Source organism: Rattus norvegicus, chromosome 16, assembly GCF_021556685.1.
Source record: "Rattus norvegicus strain SHRSP/BbbUtx chromosome 16, alternate assembly SHRSP_T2T, whole genome shotgun sequence".
NCBI lineage: Eukaryota > Metazoa > Chordata > Mammalia > Rodentia > Muridae > Rattus > Rattus norvegicus.
In genome coordinates this window covers 84,689,930-84,714,670 of record NC_141549.1, presented here as the reverse complement: position 1 = coordinate 84,714,670, position 24,741 = coordinate 84,689,930, and the positions used below count along the sequence as shown (strand labels likewise).

Genomic DNA, 24,741 nt, shown 5'->3' with positions numbered 1-24,741 from the left:
ATGGCAATTATTTTACGGATCTTTACCTTCCAGGCCCTGAGTTCTGAGGACAAAACTGGGAGATCTGACATTTTGTGTCTTGATCCTTAGTTCAGTGCTGAACCCAACATATACACTGTTGACATGGCATCCTGGTACATACGTGTCTGACGCCAGGATGTTCATGCTGGAGCACATGGATGTCATTGGAAGCTGTGGTCCTAGGGCACACGCAATCGTCTCTATGGCTACTGACACATACATGTTGGACACTGTGGGGATACAGCACAGTCTACGGAGCCATAGTGTCGAAGCACATATGTTGGCCAATGTGGTGCCGATGCATATAATCTTAAATATTGGTCTTGGCGCACATGTATGTTACTGCATGTACAACATGTTGTCACATACATGTTGCTGGCCACCATGGTGCTGGTACATATACATGTTGGTGCATGTTTGCATTGTTGCACACCATGGTGCTGATATACTCATGTTATTGGAGTTTGTGGTCCTGGGGCTCACACGTGTTACTGAAAACCACGGGGCCATGGCACTCATCCCGCTGGCATGAACTAGTGTGAACTTTTCCAGCCCTGTACAAAATTCGAATCTCTTATAAACACTCCATCTCTTTAGGAAGCATGCGACCTGTCCTACCAAACAATAAAAAGATGGCCAGCAGCTGGAGGGGCTGGTGTGCACCACCCTGTGCATTGCAACAGTATGCTGTGCACCAAAAGCCCGGAACCGGTGTGGAGCTCGTGGTGTCAGATGCAGAATGTGGCCCTCTGCCAAACATGGCGAGGTTAGAGAGCCCTGGGCCTACAGCTGAGCTTCCTTCTCGCAGACCTGTGTCTTAGGTCTGGCACCGTCCTTGCGGGGAGAGTCAAGTCCTGCCCCAGCTACCCACCGACTCCTCTTACCTGGGCATGAGACCTCGTGGGGAGCGCGCTCTGGGCTGCTGTGGCCTCTGCACCTGCCCGGCAGCGGCAGGAGGTAAAGGGGGCCTGGGGCAGGAAGTAAAGGGAGCATTGAGCTCAGGCTTGGTGTTCTTTGGGTGGTTTGGGACAGCGTCCCTGCAGCAGCGTTTTCCAACCCCAGAGGACAGAAGCCCTAGGGAAAAGGGGGGGGGGGGCAAGGGCGGACCTGTGCGCCTGCGTAGCGGGGCTTTCAGATGCCCCCTTGATGCAAACTAGCCTCCCAGGTGCTCAGGTGGTGCACACGCATGACTCCAGGTGCGGGGTGGTGACACGCCCGGCAGGCTCAGTGCTTCCGCTTCCGCCTAGCGCCCCCCGCTCCCCCATCAACGCAAAGCGCGCCCCCCTCCCTGTGGCGCGGAGACCAATCCTGGGAAGCCAAGGAAAGCGCCACAACCCCCTCCCCGCTCCAGCCGCGCCCCCTCCCCACGCTCAGCCCCACCCGACAGCACCTCTGGTGCAGCGGAGGACGATCTTCTGGGGATCGGTTTTGTTGAGTCGGAGAATGAGGTTTTGGCTGAGAAATGAAGAGATGGCCCTAGAAGAAATGGTGCAGAGATTAAACGCGGTTTCCAAGAACACTGGTAGGAGGAGCCGCTGGCCTTGATTATATATTCTTAAGCTTGGCATCATTTGTGGAATTGTAGAGAATTGCATCTAATGGCTGTATAGCCGCGCTCATTCACTTTCCCCTAGCAGAAAAAGCAGCCGTGATGGGCATTTCTGACATCTGATCGGCTTTGTGGATTGACAGGGTGATTTTATTCTGCCTGACACAGTTTGGGAATTACAGATCAGTAGCACTGGCTTTCTAGGAGATGAGAGCTTGTATGCGGAGTCATTTGCCTGTGGGGGAGTCTGCAAGTCTGCTTGGGAACATCACCTCATTGCTGCGGTGGCCATAGAATTATGAGCCCAGAATGGCCTAGGGTCCAAGCCTTCAGATACTGGGATGAATGGGAGCCAAAGGATGTTCAATTATGGGAAAAATCCTCACCATGCACTGTCCAGCCTTAAGGCAAATGTTTGAAAATATTTTATTGGTTAAAAAGAGGGAGACTAGTGTAATTAGACATTCATTTTCAAGATTAATTGTCTGATTACTTAAAATAAGCTGTGAGGGACAGGCTGTAGCCTCCTGTAGATTTCAGCTCCTCAGAGCTGGCTGGATGCACCTCGCCATTGGCCTCATCGTTGTGCTGGGGCTCCTGGCAGAAGCAGGTACCACTGACTAGTTGTGTCTGGCATGGAGAGGAAATAATGGTGCGCAATTAAAAGTAGGTTGCTGTTTTTGTCGTGTGTTATATGGTGTGTGTGGCTATCTAGTTTTCTAAGTAATACTTTCCTGAGGGATTAAAATTTCATTCGTTGTCTGGCTTGGGTGTGGCACCCCCTCCCTGTATTAAATGACTAAGTCAGCATAGCCATCAAGTGCAGTGGTCTCCTGGCACTTGTGTAGACGGTCAGTTTACAACTCTGGCTTTGCGACAGAAATGGCTGTTTATTATAAATGGGTGAAAAGAAAAGACAGACATTTATACCTTCTGTCACCTTCCTCTTAGAGACGTGGCCCGTTTTTCTGGGTGTTGCTTGGGCAAGGTCTGGATGAATGTGGGACCCTGTGGGGCTGCCTGCCTGCCTGGGTAAGGAGGGGGACTTGCTGCTCTTCCCACCTATGCTTGGCTGGTGTGGGGGACTCACTCGTGGGAATTGCTCCAGCAGTGACGTCATCCCTGAGTTTCAGGTACTGAGGCTTCCTCATGGGCTCTGAAGGACACGACATGTGTGTTTTAACTTGTAAAAAGGCTCCCAGGGGAGCACATTCACTCACTGATGTGTTTATCCAAGCATCCTTGGATGGGCCCCGTGCCCCCTGATGTTTTTGCAGTACTAGAGTTACAGATTTCAAGCAGATCCGAAGATGTGGTCGGCAGGACCCTCTGTTGTGAACATCCCATTGTTCAGTGGTGGCGAGGGAGATGTCACCCACACCTGCACCCTTCCTGTCTCTCCTGCACACTGACCTGTTCTCAGCGTAACCCAATCTTTATCCATGCTGTGGCACCGGGGAGATGGGCTCTGATGGTTAGGGGCGATACGTCATGCAATGGGGACAGGAGTTGTGCACGCACAATGCAGGCTCTGGCTTCCACCCCTAGGGAAGTGGTGTAGGTCTGTGCCGTGGTTATCATTTGGAGCACGTCCTCAACAGTCCCTTCTAGCAGAGTGTAGCTCAAGGTCAGGATTGTTCATGTTCCAGGGGCATGTGAAGGTCATGGCCAGAAATGGGTAGATAGTTCTGGAAGCTTGAGCTAGAGACTGGTGAAGCTGCTTAGAACGCAGGGTTACAGCCGAGGCTGCGACTTTCCTTACAGCTGCAGGTCTGACCTTCTGCAGCCCTCCCCTGTGTTCACAGGCAAGTAGGAAGCCAGTGCTGGGGCCACGCAGCTGTGTCCTCTTTTCACATTTAAACGCTGTGTGCACTGACCCAGAACTTTCTTACCTGGGCTGTTTGGCAGGGCGTGATCTGTACTGTTTGACCTTGAGCATTGAGCTCTCATGTGTGCTTCCGAACCCGACCTTCGTCCTGATGCTGGGCACTTTCCAACAGCAGAACCCCTTCCAGCTACTCAGGCTCCTTTCCAGCATTTCCCTCTGTTTTGGTTTTCTCTTTAGATTTGCAGGATTTGGTGAAATACAAGAAACATTTAGGGGAGAAATGGCGGGGACTTAGCTGAATGTTCCTTGATGTTCAAGCCAGTCTGTTGGAAGGCTGGTTAAAGCACAAATGCGAGCCACCTGGCGCTTCTGACTCAGGAAGGCAGTGCAGCGATATCTGAGAATTTTCACTTTGAAATTCCCAGATGGTGAAGATGGTGCTGGCCCAGGAATCAAACTTGAAAACTGATGTAGCAGATGAGTCTTTAAGTACAGCCCCACTTCTTCATCGATAGTGGGTGGAGGTGCTTTCATGGGTGGATGGCTAAGGGGTGTGGATGGATAGATGAATAAAACGTAGACAGATGTGTGAGCGAAGGGTGGGTAGAAGGACGTGTAGATGCACATATGGATAGGTAATGGGTGGAGGGATAGACGCGGGTGTGGACGGATGTGTAAAAGGATATAGACGGTGGATAGAGAGGTGGATGATTTGCAGATGGACAGATTGTGAGTGGATGTCATGATAAGTAAACAAGAGACTAGGTAGGTAGGTGGGTGTGTAGACACATGTGAGGATGGATAGCGCGGGAGGAATGGGTAGATGCATGAATGGATGGATGGATGGTGGATTAATAGAGGATGGATGGATGAATGTATGATAGATGGATGAATGGATGAATGGATGGATGGATGGATGGATGGACGATGGATGGATGGATGGATGGATGTGTGAGTGGATGGATGGATGTGTGAGTGGATGGATGGGTGGACGATGGATAGATGGATGGATGGATGTGTGAGTGGATGGATGGGTGGATAGATGTGTGGATGATGGGTGAAGGTGATTGACAGGCATGTGGTGGATAAGAAGATAGACTGCTATATGAGTGAGTAGATGGATAGGTAAGTGGATGGATGAATGGATGGACAGATGGATGGATGGTATCAGGCTAGATGGGATGATAGGATTACATGCAAAACAGTACAATGTCAGTTATATCATGTTTTAATGTGATCCAAGTTTCAATTCTGAAACTAAGAACTTCTAGCTATTTTAATTAGCTATATTTAACTAGCAAGTCAGAATATGGATGAGGAGGAGATGTTGGTGAGCCTGTCTGACTCCACCCCCTGTGATGCCAACATCTGATTTCCTTCCTACCCTTTCTGCCATCTCTACAGAGCTCACCACAGTCTAGGGACTAAACTTAAGCTTTCAACTACTAGTTCAACCATTTGGAAGTGTGTGTGTGTGTGTGTGTGTGTGTGTGTGTGTGTGTGTGTTCGCGTGTGTGTGGGCATGTGCTTGCTTGCTTGCTGTCTTTCTTGTTTGCTTGCTTCTCTGGCGAAACCTACATCCACAATGGTGTTTTCTGAGGAAATGTTGGGGAAGTGAGACGTAATAGCTATTTCTACCTCTCCTCTTTGGAGAAGGCTGAAGTGGGGAGTGAGAGCTCTCTGTGTGGTTGATATGATACTTGAAGTTTCTTGGCAGGTATTGGATGGAAGTGAGGTTAGGTGAAGGACCAGGCTGAATGCCCAGATATGTACAGGGTGAGCTCAGATACATGCAGAGTGGCCTGTGACAAAGATGGCAGGGCATATGCTCAACTGTAACATGTGGTTCCTGCCTACCTCCATGTGTTTTTACTGGGAAACTCTTCAGTTACATGGCTATCAAATGGAGTCCCTCAGTTGGCTTGTGCCTCCATGCCCCGGGTCCACACCAAGACAGCCAGGCTCCAGCAGTGTCGTTGTCTTGGTCTGCCCTGCCACGCTGCCTTTCTGTCTGTGGTGATGCTGCCTACAGTGCACCTTCTCCCCATTGAGATCCAACCTCTTCCTGTTTAAGAACTCTTTTTCTCCTGCTGCCAGTCCAGGGCTGATCTCTCTCGTCCCCTGTGGCAAGTCTTGCTCTGACTGCCCTGGGTGTAGCCCTGCGGTGACTTCCCGCTCTCCCAGACCATGTAACCACGCTGCATGTTTCACTTGGCACTGTCAGAGCTGAAGTCAACATGGCTGGCCATCGCCTGCGTCCCCCATCGCCTGTGTCCCCCATCCTCAGAGGAGCTTAGCCAGCTTCTGGAAGTGGCTCTTTGTTCTCAGTGAGCCGTGATGCCTGTTGCTCTATGCCCTACCTCATGCCGTCCTGTCTCCACGACAGCTGTACCTCCTGTGGGATGCCTAGGGAGGACTCCTGCACACTCACATTCATACCAACACGGGCTTCTCGTTCACTGAAGGGCAGTGTCGCAGTGCTGTAGTAGAGACGCAGCTCTGTGGGCGACATGCCGCGGCTGCAGACTCACGCGACAGCCATGTTGGAGCAGTGTGACAGACTTCCGCTGAGCTCCTTTCTGCTCCCACGGGATCCCAGATGTCTGCAGCCCAGGAAAGGAACCAGCAGCATCCACCCTGCTGCACATGCATGGTGTGGGTTATGCACTTGGCTCTTCAGGGAGCTGACGTGCCAAGCTTTGCATATAGAACACACAGAGAAGCAAAATGTCTGCGTGGCTGTCTTGGAGCCCAAGGGTGAGCACTATATTCCCAAGAGATGAGTGTCTTCCAAGTCTATGAATTAGAAAGCTGAAGCTGGAATCCAGACGTGGGTTCCTAGTACAGCAGAGGTGTCGACTGTGCCACTGTGAGGGAGCTGCCACGTGAACTTATCTTGGGAGATGCAGATAAATGCATACTACCCCAGATAGAACACGAACAACAGACCAAAGCACGAGTCCATCATCACCCAACTGGAAGACCCAACGGATTTGTCATATTTATTTGCCAGCATGAAGGGTTATTTATAGGACTGTGTGTGACCCCCAAAACAGCTATGCCATTGGAAAGAGTCATTCTGGAATGGCTAGCTTCCCTCATGGTCGTATAGATGGAGTACTGCCTTCTGTTAACTTTCCATCTTCTAAGCCAAGGCCACATTCAGTTAGGGCAGATTGCAAGGGAGAGGTGTGGGAGAGAGCTGCATTCTCAGAGAAGTGACCCTCTCCGTACCCCGTCTGAGGGGGTCTACGGGCCTGATTCTGGGTGTTTCTTGAGGGCAGCCACAGCTGTGATGAAGATGGCTGTTTTGCCTGCAGGATAGTGTTCTGCAACACAGGACTGTTTCTACCTTTGCCCAACATTCCTCCTGACAGTGGTAGAGCCTGGGCAGAATTTCTGAAAAACAGGATCATTTCATCAGCTCTGCCTCTGTGTGTGTGTGCGTGTGTGTGTGTGTTTGTCTGTCTTCTGTCTGTCTGTCTGTCTGTGTCTCTGTGTGTACATACATGTTTGTGTGTGCAGGTACACATGTGTGGAGTCTAGCGGATAACTTCAGATGTTCTTCTTCCCGCACCATTTTCCTTGATTGGAGCGGGAGGATTTCACTAGGCTGGCAGTGAGCCCCAGGGATTCACCTGCCCCTGCCACCCAGCACTGGGATCCCCGCTGCACCCAGCTTTGTCATGTGGGTTACGCAGCTCTCTCCCACACCTCTCCCTTGCAATCTGCCCTAACTGAACGCGGCCTTGGCTTAGAAGATGGAAAGTTAACAGAAGGCAGTACTCCATCTATACGACCATGAGGGAAGCTAGCCATTCCAGAATGACACTTTCCAATGGCATAGCTGTTTTGGGGGTCACGCACAGTCCTATAAATAACCCTTCATGCTGGTAAATAAATATGACAAATCCATTGGGTCTTCCAGATGCTCATGCTTGCAACGCAGGCTCATTGCTTACCTGAGCCATCTCCCCATCCTCGCTGTCGCCTCTTGCTCACCAGCTGTTTGTCCGTGGGATGCAGGACAGACTGGAGTAGAATGAGTCTGTCCAACTGTCTGGGTCCTTACTTTAAGGACTCAGAAGAGACATTCAGCATAGTTTGTGGTGACTCTGACAGTCACAGGCCCAGCAATTGTAAAAGGATCCCTTGCCCAGTTCTCTTCTTGGGAAGCTTGTGGTTTTCCTGAGTTACTTTGCAGAATAGACCCAGACATGAACGGGGAAAGCACTGTCACAGAAAAGGGAGAGGAGTTCTGGTTGGCCAAGTAGTAACTTGGTATTTGTTCCTCCCTGTGAAATATTTCCTATGGCATCTGTCCATTTGTCTATCCACCCATCCATAGTAAGCATTTGCTTGTAATGCAATGGTGCATTACCTGGCTGTGAATCAGGTCGCAGTGCCTGCAGATCATATAAAAATGCATAGTGTATGGGTTTGGGGAGATACCTCAGTGGGCAAGAGCACTTGCTGTGTGAGCATGGAGGCCTGAGTTCAAACCCTCAGCACTGACATAAAAGCCATATATGCAATACACGCCTAGAAGTCCAGTACTGCAGGGAGGAGACCCCACAGATCCCAGGAGCCATCAGCCTAGCAGAGACGGTGAGCTTCAGGCTCAGGAGGAGACCCTGGCCAAAAGCATCACAGTGCAGAATGACAGATAAGACATCCCTCCTCTGGCGTTAGTGTGTGTGCGTGTACATAGGCATGTACACGCGCTCACGCGCGCGCACACACACACACACACACACACACACGCATGCATGCATGCACACAGGCCCACATGCATACCTGCACACACTCATTCACTCACTCAAATGCACCCGCTCACACACAAACTCACACACACCCGCATGCATGCACACACTCACGCATGCACACATGTACACACACAGAAGAAAATACATTAAATGGAATAGAAGAGAGAAAAAACTTACACTAAATGCTGCTACTATTCTGTCTAAGGAAACAGGTTCAAAGTATGAGAATGTGGACAGCATCATTTTAGGGCAGAGAACAAAGACTGAAACATCATTTAAGACTATTTTTATGAATTTATTTCACAATGAGTGTTTCTTGTCGGTGCTTGTGTGTGTATACCATATACCTGGTGCCCAGGGAGGCCAGAAGATGCTGTTAATGATCTCCTGGCACTGGAGTCATAGATGGTTGTGAGCTGTCATGTGTGTGCTGGGAATCGAACCCAGGTCCACTGGAAGAGCAGCAAGTGCTCTTGGCCACAGAGCCATCTCTGCAGCCCTCGGTCGGGATATCTTAAATGTATCATCTTGTCATGGAGACTGTGAAAGTAAATGTGGAAGCTAATTGATGAAATACTTAAGCTGCCCCTTATTCACAAAAAGTAAGGGTGAGAGTGAAGACCCCAGTGCCTGGCTGTTCCCATGGCCTATACCAAGAGCCGTATGCACTGTTTTCCACCCTGTAACCTGGTTCCCAGGAAACAGAGCAGACCTCTTAGCCACCCAGAGCGGGGAGCTCTGAGCTCACATGGGTTGTGTTTGCCAGTTGGGGCTGTCTGTGAGGCAGATCGGTGCGCTGCTGGCAACTGAGGCAGAGCTGAGCCTAAGTGGTCAACTGAACAACTGGGCATCTATACAGGAAGCCTTCTTCTACAGGAATAGAGTATCAGTTGTTCTGTCTTTGTCTAAAGAGTATCTACCTGAGGTAGCCTGTGCACTTCACACTTTGGAGATCACCGTCCTGTCCCCAGGGATCTAAGTGCCACGCAGAGGAGCAGTCAGTGGGAACTGAGAAGTGATGTTGACTGAGGGAAACATTAGGCATCGTTTGTAACCTAGAGATGACTTCATCTCCATGGGAGGTTGTTCTACACAGACATGACATCACTGCAAGGGTGTAGTGTCGTGAGCTTTTACATCCTTGGGCCTCTTTTTTTTTTCCGGAGCTGGGGACCGAACCCATGCCTTGCGCTTGCTAGGCAAGCGCTCTACCACTGAGCTAAATCCCCAACCCCATCCTTGGGCCTCTTAAGCCCCTCTCTGGGATACCCTTGTGATTTGCAGTAGGTCACAGACACTTCAAAGAGGAGGCTAAAAGATGCTCTGGGCATTGCAGAAAGGAGGGGCTGGGTTTTGGTTCGTAGAAATCCTGCCCACTCAGGCCAAATGCTGGCCCTCATGCACCGTGTGGCTGCTGACCATCTGGGCTGCTGTGGCCCACTGTGGATCATGGTCTTCTGGCTGCTAATACCAGAGCCACCCTCTGGTAGGAGAACCTCTAGGGGCTCTGGCACAGAGGGCTTGGGCTGGGGTTCAGCACGTAGCTCTCTAAAGAGACCATAAAGTAAGGGCTTCTGTTTGGCTCAAAGGATCCTCTGTCCTCACCCAAACCCCGAGAGATTCACAAATGTTAGAAGGAAATCAGATATCTGGGAGGAGTGATTCAAGAAAGTTTGAAGCAGTCAGCTGGGACACAGACCCACCAATTGTTTTCTGTAAGTCATGGAGATCCGGTGGCCCTTGTGGATCTAAATTGGCTTTTCAGCAAATCCCTGGGTTTTCCTTTACTCCCTCCATATGCTGTTAAAGAAACAAAGCCAGTCCCCAAAGCATAAAATCCAATTTCTCAACTTGAGAGGCAAGCCACATCGCCGTCCTGTTGAAGCACTCGCTGAAGTAAAGACCCGGTTTTAAATGTCACTAATGGAATTGTCACAATGGCATTAGACTGGGTGGACAACTGGTGCCCCACACAGGACTCCGTCCCTAAGGATGCTTCATCATTGAAGGCTTGCTTGCTTGTTTGCAGTTCTGTGCACTGAACCTGACTTCACACACAGTGGGCAAGCATTGACCCCTTAGCTGCATGCCCGGGGCCCTGTGTATGTGTGCGTGCATGCCTATGTATGTGTGTGGGGGGTGTTCATGGGTGCATGGGTGTGTGCACATGTGTGTGTGTACGTGCGCACGTGCGTGTATACATGTGTGCACATGCAGGTGTTTCATGTGGAGGTTGGAGGGCAACCTCAGGTGTTGTTCCTTGGGAGATGTTTACATTATTTTTTGAAAGTGTATCTCTCCTTAGGACTGGGGGCTTTCCGATTAGGTCATGCTGGCTGGCAAGCCATCCTCAGGCTCCACCTCTCCTCCTCCCACCTTCCTTACAGCCGTGATTGCAAGCCTTGCTGTCTCCTGTCCAGTCTCACAGGACCCGCAGGCTGCATCAGGTTGGGGGTGGATGTGAGCTGGTAGTGAGTGGATGAGGACATAGCCCATCCCAGACTTGGCTTGGTTCTTTACTGCCCCTTCCCTTTCTTTGTTTCTTTTTCTATCCTCTCTCTCTCTCTCTCTCTCTCTCTCTCTCTCTCTCTCTCTCTCTCTCTCTCTCTCTCTCTCTCCTTTATGAAGCAGGGTTTCTCCTGGCCCTGGATTTCACACCATAGAGTAGTCTACCCTTGAACTCTTGACACCTACCGGGTGCTGGCATTAAAGGCCTGTGTCACCCGCCCAGTTCAAGACAGGTTCTTGAAAAATGTGTTAATGATGTTTTAAAAACGCATGAGAAGACAGACTGGGCCAGGCCCATTTGATGGAGACAGCATTGAATGAGCAACTGTAGGCGTGCAGGCTCCGCCTGACTCAGCGCTGGGCTCATGGCCCCAGCTCCAGTGTGCACCATGTGCTCCGTCATCGCTTGGCTAGGACAGGACGGAGAGAGGCGCCATTGGTGGTCCCAGGCCTGGGGTCACATCTAACTGCTGTGGTGATTTCTGTGGGACCGAATGTTTAAGGCTTGGAGCTTGAGGTGCCATATCAGATGTGTCTTCCTCTTCCTGACTGGCGATAGCGGGCGAGCACCAGTGTCTGCTTGGTCAAGGGCAGACAGAGGTGAGGCCCAGGCCGAGCAAGGCCAGCCAAGCTTTCCCTCTTGGTTGGGCAATGGGTTTCTTCTTCAAGTCTGTGATGTGGGGGCCACACCACCTTGTCTGTCTGTGGCCCTGTCTGCTGGGCTGTGAGGATGGCTCGGGATTGAATGTACAAGGTAGAAGGAGGGAGGGATGCTGGTTCTTCCAGCCCAGCTGGCTGCATTCACCTGTCACACTCGGAAGTGGATCTAACAAGAGAGACCTCTGCAGAGAAGCCATGTCTTGGGTACTGACAGTGAGTGCCTTGGCTACCTTCTTACGGCTGGAAGCACCTACCCCTTGTCCCCTGAGCCCCAAGGGAGGACAGGTGGTGAGCACATCGGTGGGCACACAATCCTGAGTGTGCTCGCAGGAAACAGGCCAAGTGAACACCGCTCTGCTGCAAATCTGCCTCCGTCCCTTGTGACTGTAAGGGGCAGGGTGGCCATGGCGCAGGTCTTTTGGGAGCCCTTCTGACTCCAGCCCTCGACACTGTCCCCTGTGTCTGGACTGATAAGGTTATTGAAGTTAGTCATGGACAGTGTCAGTCGTTCGGCCTGCTGGTGTTATTATGGTTCTCAAATGAAGTCAGGTCTGAGTGTCAGACCTAAGGGTCTGAGGCCCTAGGATGTACCCAGCACATGGAGTCAGACGATGGCTCCCAACTTAGCTGTCACTGGAAACCCCGGTGCTGTCCCCTCACTGTCCCCTTGCTGTCCCTCCAAAGCCTCTCTGGGCACCAGGGCAGAGGTCAGTAGCCGCTGGCTAGGGAGGTCCAGCATGTCCCATAGAAAGTGTCCCTGCCAAGCTGGGCGCCTCACGGTTTCCTCTGCTGAGGGCTGGACAGCCGACTGGGAAACTTCCCAGTTTATTTCAGTAAGCTCGCAGCCAGCCCCTCCCTTCCTCCTGGTTTGTATTTGTTTGTTTGAACTTGAGACTTCCTGAAGCCTGGAAGGTGTTTCTGCCTGGAGCAGCTCCCTGACATTTGCAGCTCTGTCCACACAGCCCCTGTCTAAGGAAGGAAACGACCAGAACTCACACACAGATGGGCGGGCTCAGCCATTCTCTCTTGGTCTCTAGCAGCGTGGCCTCCTGCACCCTCAGCCTCCGTCTGCCTGCCGTCTGCGAGGAGAGCAGCAGGTGTGGAGCCTCTGGCTTGGGGCATGAGGGGCAGGCTGGGAACCGGGGAGGCCATTTGTCCCCATTCTTTCTCGTGACTTGGTAAGACTCAAGCTCACCAGGACGTCAGCACCCAGTCGTGTCCGGCAGGTCGCTGGTGCCTCCACAGCTCTGAGTGCCCTTGTGAAGACCTGTAGGCCTCAGGACACCTGAAGAGTCACCAGGCCTCTGCATCCGAGATTCAGCCGTCAGGAGGGCAACTCAATGTCAGAAAAGGGTGCGTCCCGGGGGGCCGGGCGGCGGTTCTGGTCACTACCAAGGAAGCGTCGGGGAGCACCAGGGCGCCACAAGCCAGGTGAGTCAGGAGGAATGGCACCTCCCTGGGGACTTAGGACAAGTGTCCCTTTAGACAGCAACTTTCTTGTGATGATTCAACATTCCAAACCATCGTGAGCGGACCTTGCAGGACCCTTAAAAACACCTGGTGACCTGCTGGGCATCCTGGCTCGACGCAAGGATAGTCTGGGTGTGGAGTCTGGCTTCTTCAGAGCTTCCTTTGTCTTCCGGTCTGAGGACCTGGCTCAGACGTTGTGTGGTGCAAGTCCTGGGGAGACAGTGAAGACATGGTCATGATGCACTGTCCTGAGGGCCAGTGGGGCTCACTCACTCCCAGGTTGAACAGGCTATCCAGGTTCCTGGCAGTCCTGCTGTCTGGTGGCTGCATCCCACGCCTGCCCCACTCCCAGTTCAGTTTCTCTTTGCGGCAGCCGCTCGCTAAGACAGTTTTTTTTTTTTTTAAATTCTCAGTTTCAGACTAATGTTTTACAAATTAACCTCCGGAGAAGTGGGAAAGATCCAGTTGCTGGAGCTAGAGAAGTGCCTTGAGGCTGAGCTCTGGTCCCGGCAGAGAACACGAGACTCTGCTGCCAGGGAACTCGGGCTGCAGTGACCTCTGACCCCAGGCTCTTGCAGCCTCCTTAGAGTGTCAGCTACAATTCCCTCAGCTCCACTGTGTCCCACTGTAGACATAAAGGACCAGCGCCTCCTGGTGTCCGTCTTAGATTTGCACACAATCTGGGGGAAGGACACGCAGTCCACTGTTAGCCTGTTAGCACCGCAAGCTGCAAAATGTGGGCAGCCACTTGGGGGCCCATAATCTAAAATTCATCCTCTCTTCCACCCCGGGATTCAGTTCCTGAGGATGCCTCATGAGTCAGCATGGGCACAGCAGGGTAGAAGAGGGGTCTTGCCCTCCTGTGTGGATATGGAAAGAACCCTAACATGGTGGGCCATGGTGGTTGGCACGGATAACCTGGGTGAGGTACCAGTTCCCTAGGCCCTTTATCAAACCCTCTGACATCTGCCCAGCACAGTGCCAGGAAGGAGCAGGACTGGGCTGTGACAGAGGCCAAGCTAATTCTGGCACCTGCCACGTACATCCCAGTGTTCTCTTACCAGCAGCTCCCCTTCAGGCCCTAAACATGGATGTGAGGAGACTCTCCATCACTCCCTCACAATATGGGGTATTCTGGACCACGCTTGAGATTACACAAATGTCACTCACTATTCCTGGGCCACCATCTGTCTGGTTTGGCTGTTGAGGATGTTGATATCCATTTTGGGGTGCCCTCCTGGCTCTGCCTCCCCGTCTGTGTCTCAGTGGATCTGTCTGATGAGCTGCCTCCTGGTGCAAGTGCGTCTTAGACAGGTGCAGCTCAGTGCAGTCAAATCGCTCTGGCAGGTGCAGCTGGGAGCAGGGACAGTCACTGTGTGTGCTCACTGTGTGCACTGACTGTGTGCACTGTGTGCACTGACTGTGTGCAGTTACTGTGTGCTCACTGTGTGCACTCACTGTGGCACTCACTGTGTGCTCACTGTGTGCTCACTGTGGCACTCACTGTGTGCGGTTCAGGCCTATAGCAGCTCAAGCAGCCGATGGCTTGCTTGTTCTTGCCAAGCACCTGCACGTGCAGGAAACCTGGAGTCTAGTTTTCCTTATCACATGGCTTTTTGAAGTAGAGCCTTTCTAAGGCTTGCAGCCATCTACTTACGTGATGAAGTTGTGGCTAGTGCTGTTGACAGAGTTAGTTATGAGAAGGGGCAGGTGACAGGGACGCCATGTCATGGACAAAGGGTGGAGATGAGATAGGGTGGGTCGTCTGGAGGGGGTGGGGCAGAGCTGCTGCTCGCATCACAGAAGTCTGTGGAACTATTTCCTGCAGATTAGTAGAGCGTTTCACTTGCATGTGGCAACCGGGAACCATGGCAGCAGACTTGATTCGATTCTAAACTGGAAGAGCAAGGCCCACGGTGGGGCCAGAGACACACACAGGTGACCACCTCAGCAGCATGGCTGCCCAGAGGCTGCATGTGCTGAGGGCATGGGAGGGAGTCTCTGCCAGGCACCCCCTCTAAAGCACTGTGGGCTCCTCTTCAGCTGACGCTTGATGGACAATGGAACAATTAGGAGGCCTTAAGAGCCAAGCACAAGGTGGCACAGGGACACGAGCTCAGTAAGGCAGAGTGAGGCCCCAGTTGTACACCCCCTTCCCTAAAGCCCCCATGCTGGGCTGCAGCTGTGCACCACCTGACGCCATGGCCTCTTGATTGTTAAACATTACCCACACCTGGGTAGTGAGTGCTGATCAGACACAGTGGATACCTGGCATCTGTGACACCTCGTGGCCTCCTGCAGCTTCTCAGCACTGCTAGGCCCTATCTGGCCTCCCCCCACCCCCCTGCACACATATCTATCCATCGTGTGCTACACCATAGTGCACACACCCGCAGACGCTGCCATTGTCTTCACTGGGCTGCACATTGACAACACTCAGGTTCAAGGTAGAGCAGGAGTCAGTCAGCCTTCCCACACCTCTTCCCTGTGGTAAATGATAGTGTGGGGGAAAGTGTGGCTGAAGGTTATAATTTTCCGATAAACCAGAAGTGGAGTGTCATCAGTTTAGCCAGAAGTTAGGGTTGATCTCCTGGCCACCAGCCTTCACTGGAAAGCAGAGCCCAGTGGCACAGTGGTGGGTGTCCCCTCTGAAAAGCCATCTTATTGGGGATCTAGACAGTCTCTCTGTAAAAACATGTTTGAGGTTGGCACAGATGGTTTTAAACAGAGCCAGAACTAATTAAAAGGGGCAGATAAAGGCCTATGAAGATGGTTGAGCTGCGAAAGCACAAAGACCAGCATATGGATTTCCAGAAGCCATGTAAAAGACAGGCCGGCATAGTGGCTGCCTATAATACCAGCACCCGGGGTCCCAGTAGCAAAAAACATAACAAAGAAAAACCCTCCTAGCTAGACGGGATGCATCAGTGAGCCTTGTGGGCAGAACCACCAGACACAGTGGCCCTGACTCCCAACAAAGCAAGAGACCCTGCCTCTAAACAGAGTGGAGCTCAATGGAAGAAAGGGCTCTGTGTCCACTGTGGCCTCTGAGTCGCCTGCAAGCACAAGGACACCTGCACACAGGCTCATCATACATGCAAAATACCTCAAAGATTCTACAAGGACACCTGCACACGGGCTTATCATACATGCAAAATACCTCAAAGATTCTGGGGTGCTTGCTATGCTGATCACTTGTTTGAGATTCTGGGTAGCGAAATGAAAGGTGGGAAATAGACGTAGTCGGGCGCAAAGGAAACCCGCTCTGTAAAGAATTCTGGGAGGATCCTTAACTTGAGCGGCTTACGCACATCTGTAAGAATTCTCAGTAGATACTGCGTTTGGAATTTTTTCCTTAAGAAACTGAGCACTCCTGGGTTGATGTTCTGTGCCAGCCAGATAGAAATATTAACGCCTGTGTGTTCAGTAGGATTCCGTCCAGTGACACTGTGGTTACAGTGTTGCTGCCCAGGAGAGCCCCCACTGCAGCCTAGGACCGCACATGTCCCCGCTGGTGCTCTGAGGCAGGTGACCTACCTATGCCAGGTGCACAGGCCACTGAGCTGAAGCTCTTCCTGGCTCAGCCCAGGCCTCACTATGTTTGTAGAAGACAGACGCATTATTGAAAGTGGGAACATCCAGTGTGAGGCTAGACCGCTGATGTAATGTAGTCCTGCCCATGGGCTAGTCAAAGCAGGAACATGCATTGTGAGGCTAGACCGCTGGTGCGCTGTGGTCCTGTCCGTGGGCATTTATATCCACACTCCTGGCTTCCATGCTTTAGAAGTTAGAGCCAGCAGAAGGGCGTGGCCATCCTGCTCAGACACTAAAGCAAGCTTGCAGAGAGCCGGGGAGGTGGGAGGAGCCTCCCATTTGATTTATAGGGCTTTTGTTCACAGGGGAAACACTGGTGAGAGACATTTCCTCACTGTGCTCCTAGAACGTGTTTGTGAGAAGGCGTTTCCTGCCCTGGGGAAATCTGGGGTTGTTATTGTCTTTAAAATGTCTGGCAGCTTGGTCGAAGGTGGTAATTTGGCCATAACTAGATGTGGATGCTGTCAGTTCAGCTGGAGCTGGAAAGGACCTCCTGACCAGCTTCTGACTTCTTCAGCCAGGTCGCTGGCTACCACTTTGCTTAGACTGAGGCCAGTGCCCAACTAGAGAGGCCCAGAAACCCCATCCCACCTGTGCTGAGGTCTCTGCAGACTCTCTTTGGGGTCTCTGGGATCTAACTCTCCATGGGGTCCCTATGTGTTATCTTGGGGGGGCAGGGTGCCTGAAGAGTCTGTGCTCTTGAGGAATGTGGAAGTAACAGCTCACACCTACCCAGGCTCTGCACGGCCCACAGTGTGAATCTGCTCGCCTTAGGGAAATGGTGTCCTTGACATTGGAGTGGTGGGGGCTGCCAGTCACTGGATTTGAACTCTCTAAGTAGTGGGGACCTCACTATGCTCTGTTGGGTGGGTTCAGGAATTCATCCTTGCCTGGATCCCTGGGCAGGGAGGTGAGTTTTCCGACTGCCCCTCCGTCCACGGAAGTTTTATCTACCTCTTCCGGTCCTGACCCTGTAGGAGTAGATTGGCTGTGCGTGCACACACCCTGGTACAGGCTGCCTGCAGCTGGATGGGGGCTACAGTTTGTATACCAAGCCTCTAACAGTAAATGAAATGCTGGAGAAAAGAAGGGACCAGACAGACACACACACACACACACACACACACACACACACACACACACACACCCCTGTCTGTTCCTCTCCTATAGGGACTGAGGCTTGGATTGATGCTGCAGCCTCTTCCTTAGACACCAAGGAGCCCTCTGGCCTTTCGCTGGTGTCCCTGCTCTGGGAATGGTAACTCTTTATTGTCCATCACTGTAAGTGGAAGTTGTCCCTAGTTAAGTCCCTGTGCCTCATGGTGGCAAGAATGGCCTGATTGTTCTTTCCCCAAAGCCGCTTGCAGGCTGCTTCAGCCTGGAGTCCCTGTGTAAATATGCAGGGTGGAGTGAGGAGGGAATGTTAATCTTGAGAGCAATTACCGTAGAGTGCTCCATCCTGGCTAATGGGGAAGTGAAAGTAAGCCTTGGACGCTCCTGCAGTCAGCGAGTGCAGTCAAGGGCTCCAGTGCCCGCCCGCACCAGCACATGCAGTGTGGCCATGGCACACAGGCGTTCTGTCTGGATTTCTGTGGCAGAGATGAAACTCTACTACATCTACTCTGAGTGGTGCTCCTGGCTACACTCTCTGGCTGAGGGTGAGTCCTGGGGTCCTCTGAGGAAGGGCGCACTCTGCAGCCTGGGTGCTCTATGGCTGGTATTTTGTTAATGGAAGAAGTGGTCTCCCCAGTTCCTGTTCCCTTTGGACCTGAAGCCACTAGGGTGGGGACCTGGAGCACACAAGCTCCTACCCCGAGGTTGTCACTGGGTTATTTTGTGGCATTGGCTATCAAGAGTGAACAATATTTCTCAGGCTGCAAGTGTAGGAACCCCTCCATGCCACCATGCTGTTTTCATGATTGGTTCTCTGGGGAGCTACAAGACCATGAAGCTGTCAGAGCATCCAGAAGGACCCTTCCCTTAGCCTTGAGCTCAACATCTTGCAGAGTAAGCATGACTTGTTTTTGTTTGTTTTTTCCTGGCCTGATCCCATCTTGTCTGTGTGACGTGGCCTAGGATCTTTGGAGGTTAGAGGATGGGCCATGGCTGGCATTTAACAGAGTTCATTGTTGCGTGTGGCATAACAGCAGAGACAGTGGGGATGGGGTTGTTGCTAGAAGCGCTGCTCAGGGCCTGAACGTGTGGGAAGTGTCTCTCTGGACAGTAAGAGAGAAGGCCCAGCAGAGATGGCTGCCATCAGCCCTGTGCACCCTCAGCGCCCCACCCCCAGCATCCTGTGCATTTTGTGGCTCTAGCCACATCTCCTAAGAGGACAGTTCAAGATGCTTCTATGGTTATGATGGTACTCACAGGAGGGCCTCAGGAGGGGACGTGTATCCCTCTGCCACTGAGCATTTGCTGACCACATTGAGCCCCTGGTGACGTGGAGAATCAGCCAGGACAGCTGAGTCTTGTTAAAGAGGGCTTGGAAGGGTGGTGTGGATGAGGCTTTCACACTTAGTGCCATAGCCTGAAGGGACATCTGTGTTGGGACTGGGGCACTGTGGATGGGACCCGTATTCCAACCAGCTTAACTGTGAAGTTTCGGATGTATGTAAAATAGAAACTCCCTTTCCTTCTGGAAAGTTGAGGCTGGGGAGTTGTGGTCTCCCTGGATAGAACTCTAGATTGTGTGAACAAGTCCATGTTTGGACACAGAAATCTTAGGTACTTGACAGAGAGCACCATGCGTGTTTGATGTAAGATTACTCTAGCAGCCGTCAGTTGGGTCTTGAGAGTCTGTGGAAATGATGGGGCACCAGAGGCCAACGATGTCAAACCTAGAGGCTGGGCCATGGGCATGATGTCTACTCATTGTGTACAGATCCCAGAGTGCAAACACCCTCACAGGGCTGTCCTGCTGCTGTGGGGACACTCACAGAGGGAGGTGCTGCCTCCCAGGGTCCCTGAAGCATGGAGTTCCTTCAGAGCTTCCCAGGAACAGTGTCCAAGCCAGTGGTTGTCAACCCTCCTAATGCTGTGACCCTAAATACAGCTCTTCGTGTTGTGGTGATCCCCAACCATAAAATCGTTTTCATTGCTACTTCAAAACTGTAATTTTGTTTGAAATATGATATAAATATCTGTTTTCCAATGGTCTTAGGCAACCATTGTTGAAAAGGTCGTTCAGTCTTTTAAGGGGCCAGGACCCAGAGGTTGAGAACTACTGGTCTAAGCTGATAGGATGGAGTCAGGCACAGGCCTGGCTGCCTGTAGCCCCTTATGTGGCAGCAGGGGCTTTGGAACATGGCTAGGTTCCCTCCTGTCTGCATGCATCACCAAGAATGCCAGCCCAGGACTCTGCCTGCACCCAGCTTCTCTTTGTTTTTCTATGAAGTCCAGTTTCCCCTCGTGCTCCCTGGTGCTCACAAGACAACAAAGCCCACAGAAGCGCTGCCTCAGAGCAGGGGCTTAAGGCTGCTTGCTTGCCCTTTTACCAGGCTGCTGGGAGCAGAGCCTGAAATTGTCCTCCTGCAGCTTGGCAGAGCCCTTCTGAACCATGAAGACTTAGCTCTCCTCCCAAAGATTGCAAGGAAGGGCTGAGGAGGGGCCCACAGCTTTGAGACACTGCCAGCTTATCCAAGGGTCCATCCTGACACAACTGTAGGGTGTGTGTGTGTGTGTGTGTGTGTGTGTGTGTGTGTGTGTGTGATGTAGATGAGGAGAGCTGAGGCCTTTAAGCTAGCTTGCTCATCCTGGCCTGGTGGGGCAGTGGAGGGTGTCTAGTTATTCACAGAAGTTGATAGAAACTAGAAAGTGAATTGAGCCCTGGGCTCCTAACCCCTCATCCCCACCCTAGGACTAGGAAGGGGCAAGTAAGGTATAAGTATATCTGGCCAGCATAGAGTATCCCACTCCATCACTACAGAGCCAGTGTCTGAACCACCATAGTTGACATAGAGAAGGGATTGATTAACTCGCAGCCAAAGTGAGACAAGATCCCCAAACAACCTGAGCCTTTTACACAAGCTTGCAAGGCTTAGGAAATCATTTGACTGTTCTGTGTCTGCAGAACAGCTATGGGGGTGTGGCAGGGCTGGGAGGGAGCTTCCCCCAGCACCTAGCATGTGGCCATGGCTCTCCAGCACACTGCGTAGCTGTCCTGGCTCTGAGAAGTTCACTGTGACTCAGAGCAAATGTGACAGGGTCCAGGAATAGATGTTTGCTGTTTGCCATGTGGGCACAGCAGCTCCTGGGCTCTATTTACATTCTCTGTCTACTGTGTTTGTTTTTTCTAATATATGGCAAGAAAATAATGCTAAGATCAGCCTTAGGGGAGCCAACCTACCACCATAGAAACACACACCTCCCACGTGAAGGGGCGGTCACTCTGTGAGCTGGTGCCTGCTTAGAGCCTGGCCTTTTCCCTAAGGCTCCTGGGAGCCTGTGGCTCGATGAAGCACCTCCATGTGTGCACACATGACACTCTTACCCCAGAAAGGCAAGGGAGAGACAAGCTGGGGACCCAGGTGCTGTCCTCACTCTTAAACTCTGTGTCACAGATTTGGGAACTGGATTTACCTCCACCGTGAGAGCCAGCAACCCATCTTGTGTTTAAAGAGTGGGACAGCTTGTGCTGGTGTCAGCACTCCTGGGGATAGTGACTGAGCTCTGTGGGAGAGCTGTCTTTAAGGAAGTCTGTTTCATCAAGGACAGAAAGTAAGGAGCCAGGGGCTATAGGCCTATTTAAATTGTTTACCTGAGCTTGATTTAACTTTGGTAAGCGGTATCTATCAAGAGACCCACAGCCAAACATTAGGTAGAGCTTGGAGAATCCTGTGGAAAAGGGGGAGGAAGGATTGTAGGAGCCAGAGAGGTCAAGGACACCACAAGAAAACATACAGAATCAACTAACCTGGGCCCATAGGGGCCCACAGAGACTGAACCACCAGACAGACAGCGTGCATGGGTCAGAACTCAGCCCTTGGCACACAGGTAACAGTTGTACAGCTTGGTCTTCATGCAGGACTCCTAAGAGCAGAGCAGGAGCACGGGCTGTCTGACTCTATTGCCTGCCTTTGGATCTCTTTCCCCTGACTGGGCTGCCTTGTCTAGCCACAATAGGAACTAGGCCACACACCTAGTCTACTGCAACCTGACACGAAAGGGGGGGTTGGTATCCATGGGGCCCTCCCCTATTCTGATGGGGGAGGGGATGGGTGAGGGAGGGATTTGGAGGAGGGGAGGGAGGGGAATCAGGATGTAAAGTAATTTAATTAATTAATAAATAAAGGGTGAAGAGCAGGTAACAAGACCAGCAGGAGAGTCCATCATAGCCCCGCACCTCACTTGGTAGAAATGATTCCCCACCAGACAGTGTGGCACAGGAAATGAAGGCCGTCCTGTGAGGTGCTGGGCTGTGCCATCCTCACAGCCGCGTGGTAGGGGCTTCGTTCACATAGGAAGAGACTCTGAGGGAAGCAACCTGTGTGATGAGCTGAGAATGAGAAAGTTGACACAGAGCCTCTCGGCCCAGGGAGTGCTCTGCTTGTTTCTCTGTTTACTCATTGACTCATCTACTCGGGGCCTCTGGCCTTAGCCTGTGTGCCCAGCAGGACCCCACTGTGGTGCCGTCCAGCCCATGGGCATCGTTCCTTATTAAAATCTCTCCCCTTGTCTCCTCAAGCACATTTAAAACGTTTCCTCACAGGGTGTCGCCTTCCCCTCAGGAGACATTTGTCCACATTTACTGGGGACCACCTCTCCCCAGGAGCGTGTTCAGACCTGTGTGGCTCCTGCTTCTGCAAGGTCAGGACGGGACGTGAGATGTCTCAGTCCAGCGCAGCTACTGCAGGCTGCCCTTTGTGTGCTGCACTGCCGTCCACTGTGCTTCTCTGCTGACCTTCTACAAGTTTTCAAGGGCTCACCCCTCCTCGTTGATAAGGGTCTGGAGTCTGTGAGGCTGAGTCCTGGGGCCAGTGGCTGAGTCTGAGGAAGTGACATGGGACATGGATCCCAGTGGATCACCCCCCCCACACACACACCCCATTTTGAAACCATGAACCAAGTTATATTGTGATGCTGGATCTGTTTTGCTCATAGCAGGGGACCTCTGAAGCCTGAGGTTAGTCTCAGCTCTGGGTTTTAAAAGTGCTGAATGTGGAGCTGTGTCTGAGCTCTAACAAGATAAAAGGTGCGTCCTCTCAACAACTGGTGTGTGTCTCATAGGTGATGCACCAAGATCAGACCAAGTAAGTGCAGGTCCTGCCAGTCCAACCGCATTGGTTCTCCTCTCACAGGTACCCAGCCAGGGCCCAGGGCTGCACCGGCTCAACTGTTCTGAAGAAGCCCAAGGCCTCTGTAAGATGGCCGACAGCATCACCTGTTCTGCCTTTGAGAGACTAGGGAGGAGAACAAGGAGGAGAAGGATAGCGGGAGGGAGGCAGTCCTAATGTGGGAAGACCACGCTGGAGGGTTGTGCTGGCAAAGGTAGAGAGGAGACTCCATTGATGGGCGGGTGGACAGGCATCTGAGCAAGGCAGTAACTTGTTAGTGTAGACTCAAGGCAGCAGGTCCCAGCCACCCAGAGGGGCTGGGGCTCCCGGATGGGCCCAACACGTGGGTCTGGTCTCAATTCCAGCTCAGAAACTTGCCTTATACCCAAGGTCACCTTGGGGTTTTACGAGGAAATGGGATGAGAAATCTTTCAGGAAACCTTGGATTCAGGGAACAGAGGAGCCCTTGCTTAGGCCCTACCTGGATTATCTTGTCACAGGTACAAGGTGTTTGCATCTGATGTGTTACACGCTGGCTTCTAGGAAGTTCTTAACCGATGGAACAAAACTTCCCAAGAGAGAAACTAGCGGAGAGCAAAAACAAAACAAAACAAAAAGCCTGTGGGACCCTGAATTGAGGAGAGTTGTGTCTGGCAGTGAAGAGGTGAGATTGTAATGGGGTAGGGTGAGGGATGGAGAGGAGATAGGAAGAAACTGTGCTGGGAAGGGAAAGTAAGAGTGCACCGACCCAGAATGCCATCCACTCAAGGGTTGGTGCAAATCTGACGGACACAGTTCAAGATCCAGGAAACCCCAGAGGGAGTTTGCTTCCTCACTGCAGTCAGTGAGACTGGCTGTGGCATCCGAGGACAAAGCCAGACTGTAGGTACAGCTGACACGAGGGACTTACTCTGACCCTCGGTTCTGAGGACCCAGGACAGATGACCTCAGCCTCACCTCTCCCAACACTGTCTTTTCTTCTTGAATAAGAAAAAACTTAGGAGGGCAGCCTTGGGGCTGCACTGAGCTTGGGTCTGGAGATGCCAGATGCATGTTCAGTGTTGGGTGAGTTTCTCACACGAGGGCAGATTTGGACAGGGGCTTCATGACTGCCCCGGAGGCCCAAGGGGACCCCTTCTCACATAAATATGTTAGCTATGCTTGTAAAAATGTTTGAGGGAGGGAAAATACTTTCAACATTTGGAAACACTTAAGTTCTCCTTTAGATGTAGCTGCTTGCGTTGCCCACCTCTCTGGAGGATACAGAGCCAGCCACAGAACTGCGGAAGTCTGTGAAGACCACACCACGCCCTTAGCTCAGGGAGTAAGCAGAGCTGTGGAACCAGAGCTGTACACATTCTCCCCCTCAGGAGACCGCTGTGGTCTCCACGCTACACACAGCCCTCAGGCCGTTCCCCTCTTTTGTCTTCTCCCCAAACAGCAGCCCTGTCCATCCCAGGAGTGTCACTGGGCCTGGGGTCAGTGCTGGCCCATTGTGTGTGATGCACCATGGGTCACACACCCCACAGTATTATCCTCTGGACCTGAGGCGTGGAGCGGCTCACAGAGGCACGTGGGGAATAGGCTGGCACCCTGCAGATGGGGCCATGTGCCAGAGCCTATACTTTGCTAAAGAGCACGTCCGTTTGCACGGTGGGAAGCATCGAAACACGACCCAGAGGAGTCACAATGGTGCCCAGTGCAAGCTTGGTGCCCACCAGGCACTTTAACCCTGGGCATCATGGCTGCCACCTCTCTATTGGCTTCCAGCCTATCTGGGGCTCTGCCCTCTTCAACCTCTAGCTTCCCTTCGGCCCTGTCCCTGCCTGGCCACTTTCCCCTGGCACCTGTGAGGAGGCCTATGTAGATTCTTCTCTCTGCTTCCAGTTCTGGGCTGCTTACCCTTGGAAGGAACACTCTTGCTGGTGACCCGGGCAGACCATTCCAGTACCGCGACATAGGTGTGGATGAGATTGGGGAACAGGAAAACTGATGTCAGCTAGTCCTGTTCACTGCCCCAGAAGTGATAGGGCTTTAGCTCCTCCCACCCTCCACCACACTCTGGTGCCT

At 52.1% G+C, this 24,741-nt stretch overlaps 1 protein-coding gene and 1 long non-coding RNA gene across 30 annotated transcripts in view; one reads left to right on the top strand and one right to left on the bottom strand.

Moving 5' to 3' along the window:
- Mcf2l (MCF.2 cell line derived transforming sequence-like) overlaps window positions 1-24,741 on the top strand; it is a 145,625-nt gene that overhangs the window by 38,731 nt on the left and 82,153 nt on the right. For 8 of the 28 annotated variants that reach the window (XM_087587407.1, XM_087587408.1, XM_087587405.1 and 5 more), the window contains exon 1: window positions 1,397-1,543. The exons of 6 other annotated variants lie outside the window; for them this stretch is intronic. In XM_087587407.1, the coding sequence (XP_087443533.1) occupies window positions 1,465-1,543 (79 nt within the window). In that variant the 5' untranslated portion in view covers window positions 1,397-1,464. Of the gene's footprint in view, window positions 1-755; window positions 979-1,396; window positions 1,544-1,840; window positions 2,237-12,350; window positions 12,764-17,759; window positions 18,055-24,741 lie in introns of those variants that run through there. 14 more of the 28 variants (XM_087587432.1, XM_087587428.1, XM_087587417.1 and 11 more) reach the window with 9 other exon arrangements.
- On the bottom strand, window positions 10,761-24,729 carry LOC148000645 (uncharacterized). Of its 2 annotated transcripts, XR_015640466.1 has the most exons (3): window positions 24,574-24,668; window positions 22,181-22,384; window positions 21,653-21,881 (listed from the first exon to the last, which is right to left on the bottom strand). It is a non-coding gene; the product is annotated as an uncharacterized LOC148000645 (long non-coding RNA). The 2 variants fall into 2 exon arrangements; XR_015640465.1 differs by lacking the exons at window positions 21,653-21,881; window positions 22,181-22,384 and adding an exon at window positions 10,761-13,012 and having other exon boundaries at window positions 24,574-24,729.